This window comes from Pelodiscus sinensis, chromosome 9, assembly GCF_049634645.1.
Source record: "Pelodiscus sinensis isolate JC-2024 chromosome 9, ASM4963464v1, whole genome shotgun sequence".
Classification (NCBI taxonomy): domain Eukaryota; kingdom Metazoa; phylum Chordata; order Testudines; family Trionychidae; genus Pelodiscus; species Pelodiscus sinensis.
The window spans coordinates 44060782-44083699 of NC_134719.1; the positions used below are offsets into that span (position 1 = coordinate 44060782).

The 22918-nt window shown below is 40.3% G+C and overlaps 1 protein-coding gene across 4 annotated transcripts in view; it reads right to left on the reverse strand.

The window, feature by feature from the left end:
• Window positions 1-22918, reverse strand: part of WDR47 (WD repeat domain 47) — a 57693-nt gene that overhangs the window by 17252 nt on the left and 17523 nt on the right. For 2 of the 4 annotated variants that reach the window (XM_006132626.4, XM_006132624.4), the window contains exons 3-8: window positions 18044-18127; window positions 17397-17481; window positions 13170-13972; window positions 9563-9686; window positions 6055-6233; window positions 1483-1740 (exon numbers count right to left, since the gene is read on the reverse strand). In XM_006132626.4, the coding sequence (XP_006132688.2) occupies window positions 1483-1740; window positions 6055-6233; window positions 9563-9686; window positions 13170-13972; window positions 17397-17481; window positions 18044-18127 (1533 nt within the window). Of the gene's footprint in view, window positions 1-1482; window positions 1741-6054; window positions 6234-9562; window positions 9690-13169; window positions 13973-17396; window positions 17482-18043; window positions 18128-22918 lie in introns of all 4 variants that reach the window. The other 2 variants (XM_006132625.4, XM_006132623.4) reach the window with 1 other exon arrangement.

Consider the following 22918-nt stretch of genomic DNA (forward strand, 5'->3'; position numbering starts at 1 on the left):
TCCCTCCCCATCCACTCTCTTTGTCTGCTATTTATTTTTACCTTGGACCTTTTACTCCATTCATCTGAAGAAGTGGGTTGTGCCCAAGAAAGCTCAGGACACCATCTACATGTTTTGTTAGTCACTAAGGTGCTACAGGACCATTCGTTATTTTTTAAGTTTTTTCGGTTACAGACTAACACAGCTACCCCTCTGAGACTTAATATCCAACCAGGCATTCAGAATTAACTCATTAATATATAGGTGCAACAGTAACATTTAAGTCTGACACAAACAATAAGCCATCATTTTATATAATTTTTTTAATGTTTTTGCAAAGGCAAAGTGAAATAAAATGTTAAATAGTTAACTAAAAGCAATATTGTCATCTTGAAAATTGTACTGGTCTAGGACTGTTAAATTGACTACAAGCAACATCTAAAAAAGAGAGCAAGTTTCCCTCTCCCTGCTCCATTATTTTCTGCATTATACAGAAGGTGTGCAGTCATTTTTACTATTTGCTTGTGTAGGCAGTCACTCAGTAAAATGGAAAACAACTGATAAGATTTATACAGACAGAAAAAAAAATCAGGATATGTTGTTTGCAGGGTTGTCTATCAAAAGAACAAATCTAAATAAACTGAAAAATATCAAATTTCCATTCACCTTTTATCAGGCATGGTATATTGCTGAAGGTCTGCTAAAGCCTAATTTTTTGCCCATAACCCACCTGACCTTGAGAGAGTCCAGGCATTTTATGACCCAACCCCAACCATTTTCCTCAAACCTGCTACTGCCTGCTACCGATGGAGTGAGCTCTCCTGCTCCTACTCACAGAGTCAGCATGGTGGCAGCTCAATGTGATGGTGACTGTGTGTATTGCTCCTGTCATTCACCACCCCCAACTGCACTATATGTGCTATAGAGTGAGACCTTGCCTACAAGAGCAAGTAAGTCAACCTAAGTTATGCTACTCCAACTATGTAAATGACATACCTGGAGTCGACATTGGTTAGATCAACTTAACACAGTGTCTACACCACTCTGCATTGATGGGTAATGATCTCCCATCAACTTATCTTACTCCTCTTGTTCCAGTGGAGTACTGAAGTTTACTGGATACCTCAGATTCTGCATCAATCGCAGAAGTTTCGATCTTCAGGAAGTGTACATATAGACTGAGGTTCGCAACACCTCAGCACATTCACTTCACAGCATGCATAATGCAGCTAGATGGCAGCAGACAATGGGAGAGAGGCACGCTGCCTTCACTGCAATGATTGCACAGCAGGACGAGGAGAGTCAACTTAACCCACCAGTTTTCCTACCCAATCTAGACCTAGCACTTTCACTCAGGTTCCATCAGATTCAGGTCAGGTTGTGGATCTCTATACACCATGTATTTGTGATGAATTTTCTAGTTTTCAAAATACAGTACCCATCCTCATGGTATTAACTGAAGATTAACTAGATTTCCAGCTCTGAACAATCTCTAGTTCTTACGTTTTACTCCCACGAACAGGTGATTCTTCAAGAATGGGCATCTGATTTGTTGATCCACGCTTTTGAGGGGTGCTTGTATTAACATTTTGGGTATCAGAGCCTATTCTTTGACTAACATCTGAAGGTGGTGATACGAAGTTAGTTGCTGGCATATTAGATGCATGCTCTTTACTCCCATTACATTGCTGGCTGAGTGTCTGCACATCATTTCCAAGAGTGTCTATACCTATGTTTAACTCTCCCAACTTTTGGATAGACCTGCACAAAGGTGATAAGAACAGACAATAAAAGTTTTTAAAAACCACCAGTTTATAATATGGCAACTTGAAAAAGTTTTAAAAAGTGAAGTTGTACCCATGTTGCCCAGTGGCATGATAAGTATAATAATTAATCTATGAAAAGTATGAAGATTATATTTAATTATAATGGTGTTTGACCCAAAGGCTTTTAGTAGCCCATTTGCTTAAGGAGTGACAATAATTTGACATACAGGCAGTCCCCGGGTTACGTACAAGATAGGGACTGTAGGTTTGTTCTTAAGTTGAATCTGTATGTAAGTCGGAACTGGCGTCCAGATTCAGCCGCTGCTGAAACTGACCGCCAGTTCTGACTTACATACAGATTCAACTTAAGAACCCCAAGTCAGCTGCTGCTGAAACTGATCAGCAGCTGATTCCAGGAAGCCTGGGGCAGAGCAACTGTGCCTCGGGCTTCCTGTAGTCAGCGCTGGTCAGTTTCAGCAACGGCTGACTTGGGGACGTGTGGGGCAGAGCAGCTGGGGTGCTGCTGGGTTGCTACAGTAGCACTGCTCCTCGGCGCTACTGGACCAACCCAGCAGCACCCCAGCTGCTCTGCCCCAGGAGTCCTGATTCAGCCGCTGCTGAAACTGACCAGCAGCGGCTGAATCAGGACGCCTGGGGCAGAGCAGCTGGGGTGCTGCCGGGTTGGTCCAGTAGTGCCCAGAGCGGCGCTGCGGGACCAACCGGTAGCGCCCCAGCTGCTCTGCCCCAGGGTCCACAACAAAAGCCTGGTCTGCTGGGGGGGGGGCACACTAGCTGCGCCCCCCCCCCCCCCCCAGCAGACCAGGGACACCGGGAGCAAAGCGGCAGCGGGGGGTGCCTCGCCTCTGAGGCTTTGCTCTGGTGCCGGACCGCTTTGCTCCCGGTGTCCCTGGTCTGCTGGAGACGGTCCCCAGCAGACCAGAGGCACCGCGAGCAAACCCGCAGCAGCGGCGGGTTCCCGCGCTTCTGAGGCTTTGCCAGAGCAAAGCCTCAGAAGCGGGGGACTCCTCCGCTGCTGCGGGTTTGCTCGCGGTGTCCCTGGTCTGCTGGAGATGGTCCCCAGCAGACCAGGGGCACCAGAAGCAGCTTTTCTCGCCCCGGAGCTCAAGGTGGCTGACCGCTGCCTGTGAGCTCCGGGGCGAGAAAGCCCCGTTTGTAAGTGCGGATCCGACATAAGTCGGATCCGCGTAAGTCGGGGACTGCCTGTACTTTCCCCACCCTGTCAACATGAAAGACAAAGTATTATCATATGAACAAATTGACAAGATGTCAAAGTAAAACAAGTTTCCTCTAATTTAATATCTTTCCATCATAAAATAATCACAAAAATACTCCTTTACACTTTGTTACCAAAGTGACAACCTAGCATCACTTCAATGAGAGAACTGTAGAAAATAACCATGATCGCTAGCTCAAACATGGAACACTTTATTTTAGGTTATATATTTTACTACATAGCTGAAATAATGACATTTTGGGGATTTCAAGCTCATGAGATTTCTAGTATGAATCTATTATGTGACAAAGTCAGACCAGACACAGCAGGAAGAGATTGGTCCTGCTGGGATCTAGAAAGTGGGTGGGAACATGCCCACCCATAGCTAAAGACCCCTACCCCAACATAAGGTGAGCAGCCACTGAGTCTGGGACTCAAATACAGGGGACAACAGAAGAAAAAACAAGCGTGAGGACAAAGTTAAAAGCCTGAAGGGGACGCCAAGCAGAGAACCCTGGACAATGCCCACAGCTCCTCAAAGGTGTCATGAGAGTCAGTGAATGCAGCTCAAAAGAACTCTGGCAGGATAAGTGAACAGAAATAGTTCACAATCACAGAGCTCCCCCTCAGCCAACATCCTCTCCCTGCTGTTATAGGTGACTGGTCTGGCCATTGGTAGGAGGATGCTGACAGAAGGGACTTTGCTCAGCCCTAGAATGGCAGAGGTCCTTCTTCCCCTCCCCACATGAGCTGAAAAGAGATTCTCTCAAGTTTATGAGGGATATCTGAGCCCAAATAAGGGCTACCCGTGACCTTTAAAATACCATCCTCCTAGGGGAAAAGACTTCTCGAGTGGAAGGCTGCATTCCTCTCTATAGGGGAAGCAACTATGCATATATTGGCATCTAGACCGCAAGCATAATGACGTAACACGCCAGAGATAGGCTAATGAAAAAAAGTATTCCCTCTTTTATATTAAAACAAGTAGACCCATGGCGCCTTAAAAACTAACAGATTATTTGGGCATAAGTTTTCATGGGTCAAAATCACTGTCAGATACATGGGCTCAAACTGGTTTTGACCCACAAAAGCTTATGCCCAAATACATCTGTTAATCTTTAAGGTGCCTCAGGTCTCCACCTTATAGATACAGACTAACATGGCTACCTCTCTGACATTTGTATGTTATTACCTTGTTTCTTTGACTGAAACGTACTCCTTAAGCCTACCAAGAAATCTACCTTGTAAATACCCTGAGTGAGGAACAAAAACTCTCCAGAACGAGACAGATTTACTCCAGGTCCCCACAGCCAGAAGGGGAAATGCTGTGAAATGCTGTGCCCAGAGAGATGAAGGAGGTGCTTTTCCACAACTGTTTTATACCAGACTTGTGTGTTTGATAACAGTTCATACATGGGGTAGATTATTTAGCATAGACCTAACAAACATTAAGAGGTTGTTTTTCTATTAAAAAAAAGAGTTAAAATCTGTCTATTTAGATGTGTAGATTTCTGAATATTGGGCTGTAACTAGACTTATGCATAGGCTTTCCATTAATATCAAAAGCAATCCTGCATAAAAAGACACAAAATACTAGATCTGAGCAATAATGCTTCAACTAATTTGATGAATTTTGCTTCTGAACTCACTTGCTACCAGAGTTTAAATAGTATTCATGCATTCCTTCAAATAAGTCTTGGTTTTAAGAACTAATGAGAATAAAGAATTCCATTTATAAATGTGATGTTCCCTATTATCCTGTGAGTTTTAAAAGAGTTTATTTTACATGGCCAGAAAAATATATCCGTAAGAATTTCACTCTTCTCCCAGAGGGGCTAAAAATTAAAGCAGACATGAGACATTTTAACATGAAGAGCCTGATTTAAAAATAAATACTTTCCATATAACAATCACAGCCAATTAATATTTCAAGAATGTTTATAGAATATTTGCCTGATGACCATCTTTAGGCCTAATTTAAAATTCCCAAATGCTTATTATCAGTAGTTTAAATTACTATTTTTAAAATTATTTGGTTCTATAATTGTATTCCTTATATTGAATAATCGTTGAATTAGGTCAAGTCATTTAGGGCAAAGCAAGGTGGGTTTACACAACAGAACTGGGTACAGCAGACTTGGTAAAATACACCACAAGGAGGTAAAAATTTTTTACCTCTGAAGAATTCAGTACAAAAATGGCTGTACAATTAGTGTCCTTAAAGATTTCCTTAAATATATCCAGTTTTTCAGCATCCAGGTCTAAAACTTAGCACCTAGATCCATGTTTAAACTTTACATTCTTGGATTTAAGTTTGCTCATGTGCTTTGCTAGAAAGTCAAATTATAAACTGTAGTAATCAGACATCAAAAAGTTACGTACAAAGTGCTAAGATTTTCTTTGCAAAATTTGGTCTATTTACTCAAATTTTGAGCAGATAGAGGTTACGGTATTTTGAGGAGAGATTTGTAGCATTAGAATGACAACTGTCATCTTTAGACAAAATTACCTAAACTAACCCATCTTTTTAATTGCTGCTTGGTTTAAATTAAGTTCATTATATTACTAAACATAGGAAAAATGACAAGTAAGCCAGTTGCCTATTTCATCTTCCAATTAAGTTAACTACTAAAGCAGATTTGCTCATTTAGAAATTAGTCAGCTTTCCTCATGATTTTCATATCAATACCCCAAACCTTAGAAACGAATTGTGTAAGTATAAGCTAATATGGAGAAAAGCTCTCCCAATTACAGGGTTATCTTAGTAGAAAATGTTTAAAGTGAGACCACAAACAACTTCAAATAGCTGCATATAAATTCATTACTATTTCACTAAATTGTTCAGTGAGTTATTTTTCATTCCTATTGATGACAGAAGAGTTTGAAAAAAATATTCTGGCAAGCTCAATTTCAGCCCAGAAAGTTATATTTGAGTATATCTGATAAAAAATGAATTCCTTATTTGGCATTCTGAATATCTAAGCAATGTTAAAATAGAAGATTACAATACAGGGGATAATTTATTACAGAAGAGCATAAGATGACATGTCAATGCACGAGCGAACTAAAGCCAACCTGTTGAGAAACTGTTCAGTAAGATTTTGTTGCTGGTCTGTCCCATCTTCCTGGTTTACTCCTCCTTCAAGCAACATTTGCTGATATAGTTGTCGTTGCTGCTCTTTCTGTTCCAAATGCTGCTGGTAACGCAATCTTTGTCTATAATATTCTTGAAACTGCTCCGTTGAATCACGAAGCTTAAAAAAGTAAGGGTTATTTGGGTTAGACACAATTAGGCTTAAAATAATTAGAATTTTAATGTCTGTGAAGGTCCTTTACACACAAATTAACAATTGTTATCAATAATAATATTTACAGATAAGCAAAGTAAGAAAATGCTCTTTGAGAGCAAAGTGTGATTTAAGGATATTTGCTCAGTATATTTTGATATGCAATGTTGACAGTTTGTGCTTTAATGGTTAATATTAAGGTTTAACTTTTTGAACCTGGCTTTATGAAACTGAAGAATGGAAGTGGCTTTGTCACAATAGTAAGCAAGTAAGACTGAATACACATAATACATTTATCTGCTGCTTAAAGATGCCATTTCTGCAGTTTTCAGAGCTATTTTTTACATTAGTAATGCAAGCACAAAGCTATAGCAATCCTACGGGACAAAATTTAAACACTGGAATACCAAAAGTTAAGGTAAAATAATTAGCAGTAGAGAAAAAAGATTTTTCTCCTTTTCAGAAACATTGCAAGTTGGCCTTCTTTTGTCAACTCATATGTATACTGCCCAAAACCCAAAGCAAAAACACCCCTATAACTCTTAATGTTGTAAATTAGAACAAGCTGTCGGTGCACAACTAGACAAGCTTGTGGATCTTCTATTGATGCATGATACTAATTGCACAAGGTACAGATTCTTGTTTCTACTGTAACATAAAATTAACCGTGCTGGAGCAGCCTCTGTCCATGGGGCGCTCGGATCGCCCCACCACAGACAGGGACTGCTGCCGCAGAGCAGCCTCTGTCCATGGCGAACCCCAGGCCCCCACATACAGGGGCTGCTACTGCCCTGCGCTGCTGCCTCTGTATCATAAAGGCAGCAGTGCAGGGCAGCAGATGGAGCCGGTCTGTGCTGGAAGCCATTTTTTAAAGCAGCTCCCCATGCAGACTGGCTCCTACCTGCCGCCCTGCTCTGCTGCTAGATAGAGAGAGGCAGCATTGCAGGACGGCAGAGGGCTCCCCCCCAGGAGTGAAGCCAGGAGCACACTGGCTGCTGGCCCCAACCTCCGGGGACAATCTAACAGTCCTGTAACCAATAATATTAAATGCGTTTACATGACTATTCAATTACATGCTATTTAACAACCCTAATTCTTGTATGCAATAATGCAGGGTGTTATCACAAGTCTACAGACAGCTTAAAATAAAAGCTTTGAAAGATGTGAACTATCCCCACTCACCTCATTAAGAGGTTAACTGTGATGCATGAGTTAAGTACAAATGGAAACAATGTTGTCTATTACCACTTGGCCTAGTTACCTTTTCTGGACTGAGACCAGTCAACTGTGATTTTTATTCAACTGCTGAATCCCATGTGCTTCTACCTCTCTCGGTGTGAACAGAAGCCAATCACTGTTCTGAGCTTTGGGTCTTTCAGGCACATTTATATATACAGACCTCATTTCTGGCATCCTTCTTGAGCAGTGGGACCCTGCAATCTGGCTGTCTAGACCCAATACTACAGCTTTCCTGAGCCCCCATTTGTTAAGAGATTTCTCCAGAGTTCACTGAGTTATGAACTGTGATTTCTTGAGTAACTGCCTCAGGGAAACATGGAAAAGTTAGGAACACAGGCTTAACAAATGAATTCCTTAATCATAAATGCTATATTTCTTTAAAAAAAAAAACGAGAAGTTTTCCATAGATCTTTAACAGTTCTCAGCATAACCTTCCCTTCTGATTTCACCATACCAGCAAGTCCTGGTTTTGATTTACATCTTTTCATGAGGCAGAGTTTCTTCTGCTTGTTTTGCTTACACGGGAAGTGGCCCCTTGCTGAGAAAAATTTAAAGACTCTCTCCCTATGCCCAGTTCCAGCCCTCTTCTACATCACTGGCTCCTAATAGCTTAGTCTTCAGTGAAGTGTTTCACACCCTAGCATGTGAACATGTCTCAAATAGATTGATCTTGTCAAGATCAGAATGGCTTTCAACACTATCTGATTATACATGCAATGTTGAGGTTACAACAGAGTTAAAAGTCAGAATGAAAGTTACAATCACCACATGGTGTTCTGAGAACAAGAGTGTGTTCACAATTTGACCCAGCCCCATCCCCACACTGTCACTATCTCAAAACCAATAATTTTAGCACAAATATCCAGCTCACTTGTTGAATAAAGAGGCAAATATTTGGGTGGTGGAAAGTGAAGGTAACTCTGTGAGCCTTAACGGGTGAGGCTTAACAGTTCTGATTAACCAGCCCTCTAGCTGGAGCAGAACCTGTCCACTGGGGGATGGAGAGGGAGGTCACTCTAGCCTGGTCCCTCCGCCAAACTCTTTTTACAGCGGTTAACTAATTAAACATTATGTTTAACCAGTTAACCATTTAAACAGGATTTTACATCCCTACTGTTTTCAGTAGGAAGCAGTGAAGCCAACAACTGACAACTCACTCAGCTGCTGCTTAGAGAAGTCTTGGTAGAAGGCCCATGAACATCCCTGGTGATCTTGCACATTTAAGTTCTGACTGATAAGATTTTCAAGCCCTACAATACTTCTTGAAAGTTAACTGAAACAAAAAAGTTGGATAACTTAAATCTGATTTACTTCCCAATGAACACAGTTAACAAGACTTCTGTCATTCATAGTGAGTATATCTTTATATTCTGAATTGGATAGTGCACTCAATAGGTGTACTTAAATTTTTCTTAGTTGTCACAGGCAGGACTTATACAAAATGTTACACTATATCCCACAAACAACTACCTGCAGGTAAATCCTATGAAGGATTTACTAAGCTAAAAAATGTTACAAAAATGATTCATTCTTAGATCAACATATTCTAACAATTATGCTAGCTTTGTATAACTGCACACTGTCTTTAATTATGCAGCAGTTTTTGTTACATGCAAGTTAAGAGCACATTCACCTGCTGCATCATCCAGTTGTACGATACCAAAAGTTTATCTAACAGAAAGGTAATTAGATATAACTTACGTTGAAAATATATCACTTAGAGCAAAACAAGATTCAAAAGCATATGTATCACATAAATGGATGAAGTTCTCAACATACATTACATAACAATTTTCATGCTTATCAGAGTAGGCAGCTCAAAAGGACTTCTTATATGGAAACTAGGGGGCTGCACCCTCTGCTTGCTACGCTCACCAACCCTCCTCTCTCTGGTGGCTTTCGTGGCCAGAGAGCATGAAAGCTACGCTTGCCAACCCCTGTCTCTCTGGCGGCTGCACTCTCTGCTCACTACACTCGCCAACTCCCCTCTTTCTAGCAGCTTTTGCAGCCAGAGAGCGTGAGAGAGAGAGTGCGAGAGAGAAAGAATAAAATGTTACCTCATTTTTTTCTGTCTTGGCTGGTCCTGAATTCTGCGCTCCATTTACTGACTCATTTTCTGGAACTGAATTCTGGCACACAGCCTCACTGCCAATGGAATGCTGTGGCTCCACAGGAGTATCGCTTCTTTCAATGATATGGAAAACAGAAGAAGTTTGAGAAATCTGAATAACTGAAAATCTTCTAAAAAGTAAAAAAATATTTACAGAATAAATTCTGAAATGACTATGTACAAAGCACCCCATTATATGAAGCCCAAAGATACAGCAAAATATCTCATTTTAACCTATTACACTAACAATTGCAAAACCTAAAAACAGAGATAAAATGCTTTGCACTCAGATTTTTCCAAAAAGCCTTATATCTTGGAAGTCCCATTATGCTTCTATTTTTATGTCTTCGATGGAAGGTTGTCCATTCCTTCAACAATCTAAGGGTATGTCTACACTACCCCGCTAGTTCGAACTAGCGGGGTAATGTATGCATACCGAACTTGCTAATGAAGCTCAGGATTTGAATTTCCCAGGCTTCATTAGCATAAAGCCGGCGCCGCCATTTTTAAAAGCCGGCTAGTGCGAACCCCGTGCCGCGCGGCTACACGCGGCATGGGCTAGATAGTTCGAACTGTACTATATAGTACTGTACTATACAGTATATGTACTATCGAGGAGTACAGATAGTTCGGAATGGCTACGTAGTTCGAACTATCTAGCCCGTGCCGCGTGTAGCCGCGCGGCATGGGGTTCGCACTAGCCGGCTTTTAAAAATGGCGGCGCCAGCTTTATGCTAATGAAGCCCGGGAAATTCAAATCCCGGGCTTCATTAGCAAGTTCGGTATGCATACATTACCCCGCTAGTTCGAACTAGCGGGGTAGTGTAGACATACCCCAAAATACCATCAACAAATTACTCAAGCTCTTTAATTTTCGGATCTCTCCCACTTATGAGGATAATTACATCTGTTGGCTTCTCCCAATTTTCCCTAAATTCCTAGTAAGGGAGGAAGCCTACATTCATCACAAGGCACCTCCACAACTGCCACCCAGTCTATACAGGATATTTCTTTAAACTTCATTTAAATTACATTCAACATTGGGGAGCTAGAAAGTTCTTGTTTTAGCTATGCAGGGAAAAGTACAACTAAAATCTGTTCTCACAATGTTGTATTTTATAGGGACTTAAAAAATTAGGGTAAGAGAGGTATTTCTATGTGGAATTGTTTTAGAAAACATTTCAGTAGTAGGGATATAATATCCCATTTAACAGTCATGGCAAAACACAGTGTTTGACCATTTAACCGATTCAAGGGGAATAGGCAGGGTGGCTAGAGTAGGGGCTGTCGCTGTGGCTCCTGGACCCTCTCCCAAGGGGAAGCCCAAGTGAGGCTGAAGCAGCTCTCCGCAGGCAGGGGGCTACTCCTGGTTACCATTAAGGGTGATGCTTACCGGGTAACCGTTTAATCAAGTATTTGTTCACATTCCTATTTGGTATCTAATAAACATGCAGACTACTTTAGAACATGTTTAGGACTCTCTTTAAAGAGTATTCGAACCTAACTAAATTGCACATACTTAACGGTTTGGGGCAGTCATTTTTTTTAAATTATTTTTGAGTTATTGGTATATGTGTGCATTAACAAAACCAATTTAACCTGATTAACAGACATGCAAGTATAAAGGATCTTCCTTTTATTTATTGAATACAAGAGGAAGTATCTCCTTTACCAGTTACAGGAGAGAAAATAAGCTCCCACTCTTGAAAAATCTGCTCAGTTAATTTAGGTACCCATTCCTGGCCACTGAGAGCTCTAGGGGGCCATGCCTGAGGACGGTCAACGTAAACAAAACGTCTCATGACCTGCCAGCAGGTTACCCTGATGAGCCACGTGCCAAAGGCTGCTGACCCCTGAATTAGATACACAGGTGACCACATTTGGAAAAACATTCAGATATTTCTAAGTTCATGTCTACACTACTAGTGGTGGCAGATATGGTATTTGTAACTACATGTAGCAGTGAAAAGCAGGTTGCCTTCATGTTGTGATATGTTGCTACATGTCAATAAAAGGCTCTGGCAAGGGAAAGGCAGTAGGGAGAGGTTTCAGCAGCTCTCTGCTGGCAAACATTTTACTTCGTCCAGGAAAGGCTCTGGCAAGGACTGGAGGCAGGGAAAGGCTCAACCTTTCTCCAGGCGAAGGCTCCAGCAGAGGGGAAGGAACGTAGTCTTTTCCTGCTCTACTCACCTAAGCCATACCACTCCATCTATACTGCTATTTATCCCCATACTAGTGGAGCGATCCGTGTATGTACTCTGTATGCAGCTGAAAGAAGTGTGCAGTATGGACATTCTTTTAAACCTTGCACAGTATACCTGTTTAAGACATTTAGAGTACTAAGTATATAATATTTACAGTTCATAAGACATAAGCCCTGATTTTAATAAGGATTAGAAAGGAAAAAAGTTTCAAGTCATGAAGGTGGTGAGATAGGGGCAAGTTTCCATAAGAGTTTTACTTCTTAACATGAGAAAAATGAGAAAAATCCATTTTACATATTACTGTATATTAACACAAGGTGTTAACTAATTCCAAAGTCATCATAAACTAATTAGCTGTAAATAGAAATATAGGCAGCAAATATGAAAATCCTGCTGAGATTTTGTTTGAAAATCAATTAGGTACAATGTATCTACCTAATACACAGTTAAGTGTAACTGTGGTTACAGTTGCACAAGTTTCTAATATTGGTGATTTTTTTAAAGTCTCTGCTCCTACAGATTTACATATGGACATAGTTCCACTGATTCCAATGAGATTACTCATGAACATGAATAAGAAATGTAACCTTTATTTAATTCTCTGCAGGATCAGCACCTAATTTTGAAATGATAGTTGGTGAAGTATAGTGCCATCCTGTGGACATTCCATTTATTTAAATGTGAAGGCAGGGATATGTGAGAGAAAAGAAATAAAACACAGAATTTAGGAATTCTCCAAGACAGACACTGAATCTAATTTAATTTGCTACATTGCTGACATAGCAGTTTAAAAAAAAAAAATCACAGAAGCCTCAGAATTTCTGCTTCTTCTAGAATAAAAAGGAGTTAGAATGCTGTTATTTACAGTACAATAAAATGCATGTTGAATATTTTAAATCAACAATTGAAATATTTTACATTTCCAAGGCATACCACTATATATCCTCAAACATAGTAAATTCCAATAAGAACTTCAGTAACTAGAATCTAGTGTATATCTGATTTCATATTTAAGCCAGAACTTCATAGTTCTGCTATATTTTGGGTAAAGTATATGTGGGCTTGAATAAAAGCCTCTGATTTGAATGTCCCTGAACTCTTGGGAAAATTGAATTAAAATCTTTTCGGTCTCGTGCCCATTTTTAGTTTAAAAGTATAATTTCTTAAAGGCTTGAGGAGCAAAAAACTGTTTGAAACACAACAGGATTTGCACATTCAACTTTAACTACCATTAATGTAAGTCACAAATGCACCTGGAAGAACATAACCCTTTAAGTTTAACATGATCAGTTATAGTATAGTATTAACAACTCTCTCTCTTTAAATAATATGGAGTTAAGTGAAACTTACCGCTCAGGTGACTCTTCATAAATGCTATGGCAATCTGTATTTTCAAGCATGAGACTTCTGCTAAGATTCTGCACTCCTGGGTAATGGAAATTGGCAAAGGAGTGCGACATTGGAGAGGTTTTATTTCCAAGGTCTGTGATACGTTTATCATGATTTGTTAATCCACATGACAGCCCATCTAAAGCAGGGTTTAAGGAACGAGTCATGTAAGCATCAGCTGATTGAGGCCGTCTCATTGGGGATGATGGGTAAGGAGAAAGCTTGCTGATAAGAGGCGTCAAAAGATCAGCATATGCAGCTTTTGTGGGCTTCAAGAGTTTATCAACATGAATATTAAGCATCTTTTGTTCAAAAGCACAAGAGAAAACAGAAGGTGGAAGATTCTGAAGCCAGGACAATAAACTCAGGTCCAAGTCATCACACCCATTACCACATAAAAGATCAATGCCAAGCAATACTTCACTTTCTGTAATTTCTTCACCTGTTGCTTTACTCTGACAGAATTCCACACAACATTCATAAAGCAATCCCTTCATTACAAGCTGAAATAAACGATTATTACTTGCTTTGAAACCAGCCTCACTTAGTTTCCTGTCTGCAGGAATAAACTCTGCAACCATGATGCAAGCTTCTTCGAAGCAATGAACTCGTGCAGTGCTAGGGTTCCAGTCTTTGAATTCTGCATGGTTGGTCAGACGGGGCAATGTGAGTAACAAACACAGTTTGCTATAGTCTTCTTTAGAAGGACAATATTCTTCCAGGGTATGTAGGCACTGTACAGCCTCTTGCATTGTAAACTCCAGCTATAGAAGAAATATTAAATACAAACAGGGCACAGATTAATTTAAAGTTACAAATTTATCCTTCTACCACAAGCACAGTGAGTTGCAGAAGGTTGACATGAAATAGGATTTCTCTGGTTTTTCCTTTGCTATTACTATAATTTTTATTTTAATTAAATTAGCATAAAGGGAGTCTGCAACAGTTTTCATATGAGAATTTCTAAGACCAAATTCTTCTTAAAGGACGCCAATGTCAAATCAGTTGATTAATATAATGAAAGTCATGCTGATGTGGCTATTTTCATAGAAGCTACCACATGTTTTAAGCTCTCAGAATTTTAATATCTGTAGCTGAACAAATTTGCTACAACTGTAGGTTGAGAAGGTATTTCCACTTTAGGGAGTTGAATTCTCTTTTCAGAGCTATAAAAATAAGATTTATTTTTTAAGAGTTCTTGTCTATACTTACCTTGAAGTTCGAATTAAGATATGCAACTCCAGTTATGTTGATTAGGTAACTGGAGTCGACATACCTTAATTCGACCTTTGAGGTGCTCTCCTCAGCGGGAGGTCGATGAGAGAAAATGCTCCCATCAACTTTCTTTACCTCCTTTCAAGTTGAGGAGTATTGGCATCGATGGGGGAGCCCTCAGCATTCAATTTAGCAAGTCTTTACTAGACCCGCTAAATCAAACTCTAGAAGATCAACCATCACAGGCAGTGTCAATCTTCCTAGTAGTGAAGATGTGGCCTTAGAATATTCAATTGGTGTAAGAAAATAAAGCCCTAAATTTCTGTAATTTTCAGTCACTGGAAATTGAGAAAGCTACTACAGCTTGAGCCTCTCTAGTCAACCATTCTTTGGTCCAGCAACATCCATTGTCTGTCATGATTTTAAGTTAGCCAGATGTCCACTTATAATGGGTGTAGCCAAGTTTCCTGTGATCCCATAAAGTTTGTTTACAGCTACCACTCCTAGTTCTCAGAGTTCTGTGCTGTTATTTAGCTTTAATTTACCCCAATTGTCTTCTAAGAGCCCACTAAGCAGTGGAAGTGTTGGTAATGCTGCTAGACAATATTGACCTCATGTGGTCAGCAAATTCTCTGGTTCAGCACCAGTCCAGTTCAAAGGGTGCCGAACTAGAGAGTTTCAACCTGTATTTGTGTTGAGGTTTTCCATGCTTATTCTCAGACAATATGTGATCTGTGTGTATAAAAACAAGTAACGAAAATCTCCATAGCTCTTTGCAGATCACATATTTAAATATACACTGGCGTGTTTGACATAATTTGTTGAAAATTAAAAACAGAAGGCAAGCTTAAATGCAATACTAAAATTCAGATGTTAGCTGCAGAGAATGGGAAAAAAAACCTTCAAAGTTCTCCCCAACTTACATCATGCAAAAATAGGTAACATGACATTTTGAAATATCCAGCATAGTAAAAGGTGCAACTTCTTGATATTTTTGTATAATGTTCTCCATTAAGACTATGTAAATAATAGAATACTAGAACTGGAATGCACCTTGAGAAGTCATCAATTCCAGACACTTGCCCTCAGAGCAGGACAAAGCACTATCTCCTAGATCATCCCCGACAAATGCCTGTTTAACCTGCTCTTAAATATCTCCAGTGATGGAGATTCCACAATCTCCCTGGGCAATTTATTCCAGTGTTTAATCACCCTGACAGTGAGGAAGTTTTTCCTCTGATGTCCAGCCTAAACCTCCCTTAATGAAATTTAAGACCATTGCTTCTTGTCCTATCATCAGAGGCCAAGGAGAACAATTTTTCTCCCTCCTCTCTGTAATACTATGATTAGAGTGCTACATTATTCAACTGCATCTTTCTTCTAATCTTATATATATATATAACTTTGTACTGCCCTCTGCATGCTGTCAGGTAAAGACCCTGTTGTAGGACATAGGGCAACAAGACAGTTCACTAAAGCAATGTTAATTTTTGATTTGAGCAATTAATATTTTTGTTAGAAACATTTTATATAAAATTCATAATGCTTTTGTAGTTGTACTTAAAATGTTCATATATGAACATAAAAAGCAAAATACTTTACAATGAATGAGCCTACAGCCTAAAAGCCTATTCATGCTATAGTTGTGGTTATCATTTAAAACCTTTTTCACACTAAAAACCTTATTCATAACTCCTCCTCTCAGCTGGTCATACATTCAATGAACTCAGTCCTCGGTGACATCATTTGTTTCATACTAGCAAAGGAACACTGAACAGCATTAGATCTTTGTCCATAAAAGCAACCATAGCCAGGGTACACTGAAGAACTTAAATTACACACTAACATCTGAATGGTAAAGGTGAACTTGCAATTGGAAATCTAATTGACAGGTCAAGATTATTGTTCCATTAAACTTCAAAAATATTAATCAAAGTTTCCTCTTTTAGGAGATATTGAAAACAAGCAAATATATTAAGGAGCTTAATAAGATGTAATATATTTACATATTCCGAGTTGTTAGTCTAAAACAGAGTGCTAGATGGTCCACTGAGTAGAGGTAAAAACCTTTCACCTCTGAAGTCCTCTCTTAGGCAAATAGTTTTCAATTTTTTTTCTCATGACACAATTGAAGAAAACTGTTGATGCCTGTGACCCAACATAATTTGACTAAAGTGTGGGCTCGGGGTGGGGCTGAGAATGAGAGCTTCAGCTTTGGGGATGGGGCAGGCCTGGGGCAGGAAAGGCTTACTTCAAGCGGCTCCTAGTCGGCGGAGCAATGGGGGAGCTAAGGTACGCTTCCTCCCTGGTCTGCCATCACAGACCATGCTACGCCCAAGAAGCAGCCAGCAGCAATTTCTAGGCAATGGGAGTGCAGACCTAGAGCTCAGGGCAGGAGCAGTGCACAGAGCTCTGTGTATTTGTCTGCCTCCGGCCTGCACCTAGGAGTCAGGCCTGGTACTGGCCACTTCTGGTGCGCAGCACAATCTATAGCCTGCCTTAGTACCCCCACTGATCACCCTTCAGTAACAAGACCCAAGACCTGACATTCTGCAAACAAGTACTGGGTTGTGACCCATAGTTTGAAAATCACTGTCTTAGGTGGTAAGCATACACTAATTTAGAGGGTTCAGTTTAGCTTTGCATATTTGCGCACATCATGCAAACAGTGCACTGTTTGACACCACTTGACCAAGTAATGACAAGGGCATTTTAAAGCTAATTTGGGGTGCACCATGCACAGTTAGAATTACACGGGCAAAAATTGCCCAGAATCTATCCAGTACTATTCCCAACTATAGTACTTCACTTTCAGAAAATGTTGTTGTTTTTTATGTCACACATGAAAACTTCAAGCTAAACAAATGACTATCATAAGACTTTAGGAACAACAATTCTTTACTATGGATTTCCATAGTGTCTAATCAATATGAGGTTTTCAACGAATCAGAGTAGCCAACTATAAAATCTTACATGTTGAGGCTCATCTTCTGCTGACATTGCATTGTTCACACACAAGGCTTCTAAAAATTTCTGCTTCAGAATTATATAGCGAAACCTGCACATAAGAAATAAAGTATAAAACACTAAAGATCTTAAAGCAGTAGCCAAGTAGTACATTCTGCAGAAAACTGAAGCTGGAAAGCTTTTTCTCTTTAAATTTAATAAGCCAAGCAACAAAAGAATTGGTTCTTTACAGAAGATGTCTTTTTCCAATGATTTACTTCTGGAATTATTACATGTTAAAATAATTGCTGATTTATAAGAGAAAGGAGAAGACTGTTAATATTTCTTGAATACCTGGGTTACTCTGATGTGAACTCAGAGAAAATACTTTTATTTTAAACTAAACACAATTCTTCAAATATAAACCATTATAAAAAGACACATTAAAGAAGACTTTAAAGTCTGCAGTAAGTTCTAAAATACTTTCAAATAAAATATTTTAATGTAGAGACCTAAACAAATCTATAAATCCCTAAAATTGGAATGGTAAACTATTCTTCTCAGATTCAGTAGTTACAGTTTATTTTTCTAAAAATTTTAAAAAGTCTTATTCCAGATATTTTCCACCTTTGCACATGACTTATGATGCTACTATCCGAGATTCATAATTTTACCTTTTCTTGTCAAATTTTTCCATACACTCAAGAGGCTGAATGAACTGAAGAACCTCATCCCACTGTCCATCAAGGATCAACTGTCTACATAAAAAACAAGCCATCAATTAATTTAACAAGACATTTTTTACTTAACATTTTTTACAAATGCAATTTACAGCTTGATTACAGCTGACCAGTGAGCTTTGTAAAGTTAATGCTTTGCAAAGCAGATACAATCAGATTTAAAAACAGAACAAACATAAAACCTAAATTATTTCTTAATACTATCTTTCTAGTTACATATTCTTAACATCATGAAGGACAAATGGTAGATGTGTAGGTGTTTGTAAAGAGGTACACCAACATCTCTTTGGGAATCTTCTGCTTTATATGTTCATAGGAATTGTTTTTCCAAGGCAAACAGAAAAGACACTATTCCAGGGGTGGCCAATCCATTTAACAAAGAAAGCCAAAACAGCAACAGAAAAAATGCTAAGAGCCGCATCAGAATTGTCAAGGAGAAAAAAAAAATTTTTTTTAAAGAGACGCTCTGACCCAGCACAGGGAAGCAGAGGCGTAGCGAAGGGAGACAGGGGCGGGGCAATTGCCCCAGGGCGCAATGCTAGGGGGAGCGCTGGGCTGGGGTGAGAGCAAAGCACACACTGCTCTGGCCCATGTGATGCTTTTGAACAGAGACCCGGGAGTTGGCTAAGTGCTCCCAGCTCTCTACACGCTGCGAGCTGAGGCAGCAGCAGCCACTTTAAAGCTTAGATTTGAAGGGGGCGCTCCCGGCACTGGGGGGGAGGCTGGCTCAGGGGGAGAGGTGAGTGCATTGGGATGGGGGCCCTGGTAGGGTTGGCTCAGGGAGGGGGGGGAGTTCATTGGGATGGAGGGATGCTGGGGAAGGGCTGGCTCTGGGGGAAGAGGTGGGTGCATTGGGGTTACTTATAATTTTTTTTTTTAAATAAAAGATACTTTATAACAAAAGGAAAAACTTAAAAAAATAAGAGTATGGTTACATTTTAAAGACTAACAAATATATAGATCAGGCATGTCAAACTTGAAGTCCATTGAGAACCACTCAAATGAAAACTGATAGCTTTCAGGGACACCAAAGAAAATGTACTTCTATCGGAAAGTTGTAATTATTTATTATTATAGATTATGTTTCAGGTATATTTTATAATATTTTTTCAGACCTTGTTTTAATAGAATACAATAATTTGATGTGTAAAAATGTTATTTACTCATAAAATAATTTTTAATTTAAATATAAATGTAAGGTACTTTTAAATTTTTTATATGATACATAACTTGTTTTGTTGAAATAAAAACAAGTAGAGAGCATGGTCAATCAAATAGAACAGGCTTCTGTGAAAATTTCAGATACTTTGTAAGTTTGAGATTTTGCATAAACATATGATTATTCATGCAATTTCAAAAAATTGACATATATTTGATATAAAATTAATATACGTTTTGTGATTTTATTTGGAAATAAATAAATAAAACCGAAAACATTAACAAAATATGCCCCTTCACTCCCCCAGAGCCAGGCACTCCCATATTCCCGTTCTAACCCAATTCGCCTCCATTCCCCCAGAGTACCCTCCCCTCTAACCCAATGCCTCCTCTCTCCCCCATACCCAGGCACTCCAAGTCCCTTCCCCCCATACCTAGTGACTGGGTCCCAGAGCCAGTGTCATTGTTGCCACAAATTTCTTCCTCAGGCACTGGGGAGGTGTGAGCACGGCAGCCAGCTGTGAGCAGGCACTTGATGCCAGTGCAGATCAGCCCGGCCAACCATGATCTGCACTCAGCCATGTGCTCTGAGTGGCCAGTGGGCCACACTTTATTCATTTATAAAATGTAGTGGCAGGCCACAAAAAATTTTGATTGGGCCACATGCAGCCTGCCAGAAGCCTGCTTTACATGCCTGATGTAGATGGTATCATGAGCTTTTGTGGGCACAACCCACTTCCACCCACGAAAGTTCATGATACCATCAACATAAGGTAGCCCTGCGACACCGCAGAAGAGGCGGGGCCTAAACAGGAAAGGGCGGGGCTACCCAGAGCATGATTGGTCTGGGGGTGGGGGAGCCCCTTTGCCCCCTCCTTCCCTCTAGGCACCCATGTCTCTGGTAGGGCAGGAAGTGGTTTCGGGCACTCTCCCACCCCCAGGCCAATCAGTGCTTGAGGGTGGGGGAGCATGGGAAGCCTCCTCCTGCCTTGCGAGGAGCACGTGGTACTTGGAAGCGCTGGATGCTGCTTGCAGGGCAGGGGCAGAGCACAGAAAGCTTCATGTACTCCCTTGCCCCCAAGCTCTAATTGGTTTTGGGCCGGGGGAGCAGGAGGGCCTCCGTGGACTGGATCCGACCCACAGAGGTCCTTTTGCCTATCCCTGATCTACATATTTTGTTAGTCTTTAAGGGTATGTCTACACTAGCCCCCTAGTTCGAACTAGGGAGGCTAATGTAGGCATTTGAAATTGCAAATCAAGCCCAGGATATAAATATCCCACGCTTGATTTGCATCTTCCCAGCCGGTTGCCATTTTTGAATTTACAAGTCCGGACTAACTGCCCGCGTCTACACGTGGCAGGGACTCGGTATTTCAAAATAAAGCTCTAAATCGAACTACCTGTTATTCCTCCTGGAATGAGGTTTAACGAGTAGTTCAATTTAGGGGCTTTATTTCGAAATACCGGGTCCCTGCCGCGTGTAGACGTGGGCAGTTAGTCCGGACTTGTACATTTCAAAAAATGGCGACCGGCAGGGAAGATGCAAATCAAGTGCAGGATATTTAAATCCTGGGATTGTTTTGCAACTTCGAATGCCTATATTAGGCTCCTTAGTTCGAACTAGGGGGCTAGTGTAGACATACACTAAAGTACTACTAGATTGTTTTGTTGTTTTTTAACTTTTTGTGCTACAGACTAACTCGGCTACCCCTCTGAAGCTTATAAAAACAGTTCTATACTATATCATTCCTTTTTGCCTCCCTGTTTCCTTTCTCCTTTGGCGAGTTGGGCAGGCAGGAGTTCTGGTGCACACAGTGCCCACTCTACCTCAGCTGGTGCTGGATAAACAGAGCCTCAATTCTAAAGGAGTTGACATTACTGAAGTGATAGATCACCCCATGTTTTATTGCAGATTTTCCATCTCCCAGTCATAGCAGAGACTTGGGATTAACGTGGCTTTCTCAACTAAAAGTCTTATATGTTTGGATGTTGTGATTATGAACACCTGGAGAGGCAGTCGGCTCAAGGGAAAGTTGGCCTTGAATCTTGATATCTGTGGCTTCAGTTGAATGGCTTGTGTGAAATTTGGAAGAGCAGCTCAGAGAGACCTCTCTCCTTTACTTAAGGATAGAATCTTATCTTAAGACAGAAGCAGACCGTGAAGAACGTCAAAAAGATCTCACCAAACTGAGTGACTGGGCAACAAAATGGCAAATGAAGCTTAATGTGGCTCTGGGAGACAGACCCATAGTCTCCTATAGACAACCACCTAACCTCAAGATGATTCTTACCAACAACCACAGGATATACCACACTAATACCAACCCTGGTACCTTCCCTTGCAACAAACCCCATTGCCAGCTTTGTCCACATATTCATTCTGCTGATACCATTATTGGACCTAACCAAGTGAGTTATAAGATCAAGAACACATATTCCTGCGCATCCAGAAATATAATCTATGCTATCATGTGCCGAAAGTGTCCGTCTGCTATGTACATTGGACAAACATCTCAGACACTTCGCCAAAGGATTAATGCCCACAAAAGAGATATTAGACAAGATCACAAAGAAAAAACAGTTTCTTGCCATTTTAACCAGAAAGGACACTCTCTCAATGACTTAACCACCTGCATTCTGCTACAAAGACCTTTTACATCTGCACTTGAAAGGGAATCCTCTGAACTGTCATTGATGTTAAAATTCGGCACTCTCCAAAAAGGAATGAACAAACACTCAAGCTATCTTACCCATTACCAAGATAGCTTCCCCAATTATCACCTCTAATACCATTAACTCGCAAACATCCCACTCTCCCCACCTCTAATATCATCAATTCACAGACACTTACCTTCCTCCCCCCCCCCACCCCCGGCATCCCCCTCCTGTTCTGAAATGTGATTTGTCCTTTTCATATGTGTTCATTTTTTTTAATTGTATCCTTTGGTATATATGGTTGTGACTATTTTCTTCCACTATTTGATCTGAGGAAGTGGGTCTGGCCCACGAAAGCTCATCATCTAATAAACCATCTTGTTAGTCTTTAAAGTGCTACATTGTCCTGCATTTTGCTGTAAAGTAATGCACATTGGAAAAAATAATCCCCAACTATACATACAGTATGATGGGGGCTAATTTGGCTATGACAATTCAGGAAAGAGATCTTGGAGATAGTTCTCTGAAAACTTCCACAGAGTGTGCTGCGGCAGTCAAAAAGGCAAATAGGATGTTAGGAATTATTAAGAAAGGGATAGAAAATAAGACAGAATATCTTACTGACCATGTATAAAACTATGGTACTCCCGCATCTTGAATACTGTGTACAGATGTGGCCTTGGAAAGGGTTCAGAAAAGGGCAACTAAAATGATTAGGGGTTTGGAATGGGTCCCATATGAAGAGAGGCTAAAGTGACTGGGACTTTTCAGTTTAGAAAAGAGAAGACTGAGGGGGGATATGACAGAGGTATATAAACTCATGAGTGGTGTGGAGAGGGTGAATAAAGAAACGTTATTTATTAGTTCCCGTAATAGAAGAACTAGAGGACGCCAAATGAAATTAATGGGTAGCAGGTTTAAAACTAATAAAAGAAAGTTCTTCTTCACAAAGCAAATAGTCAACCTGTAGAACTCCTTGCTGCAGGAGGCTGTGAA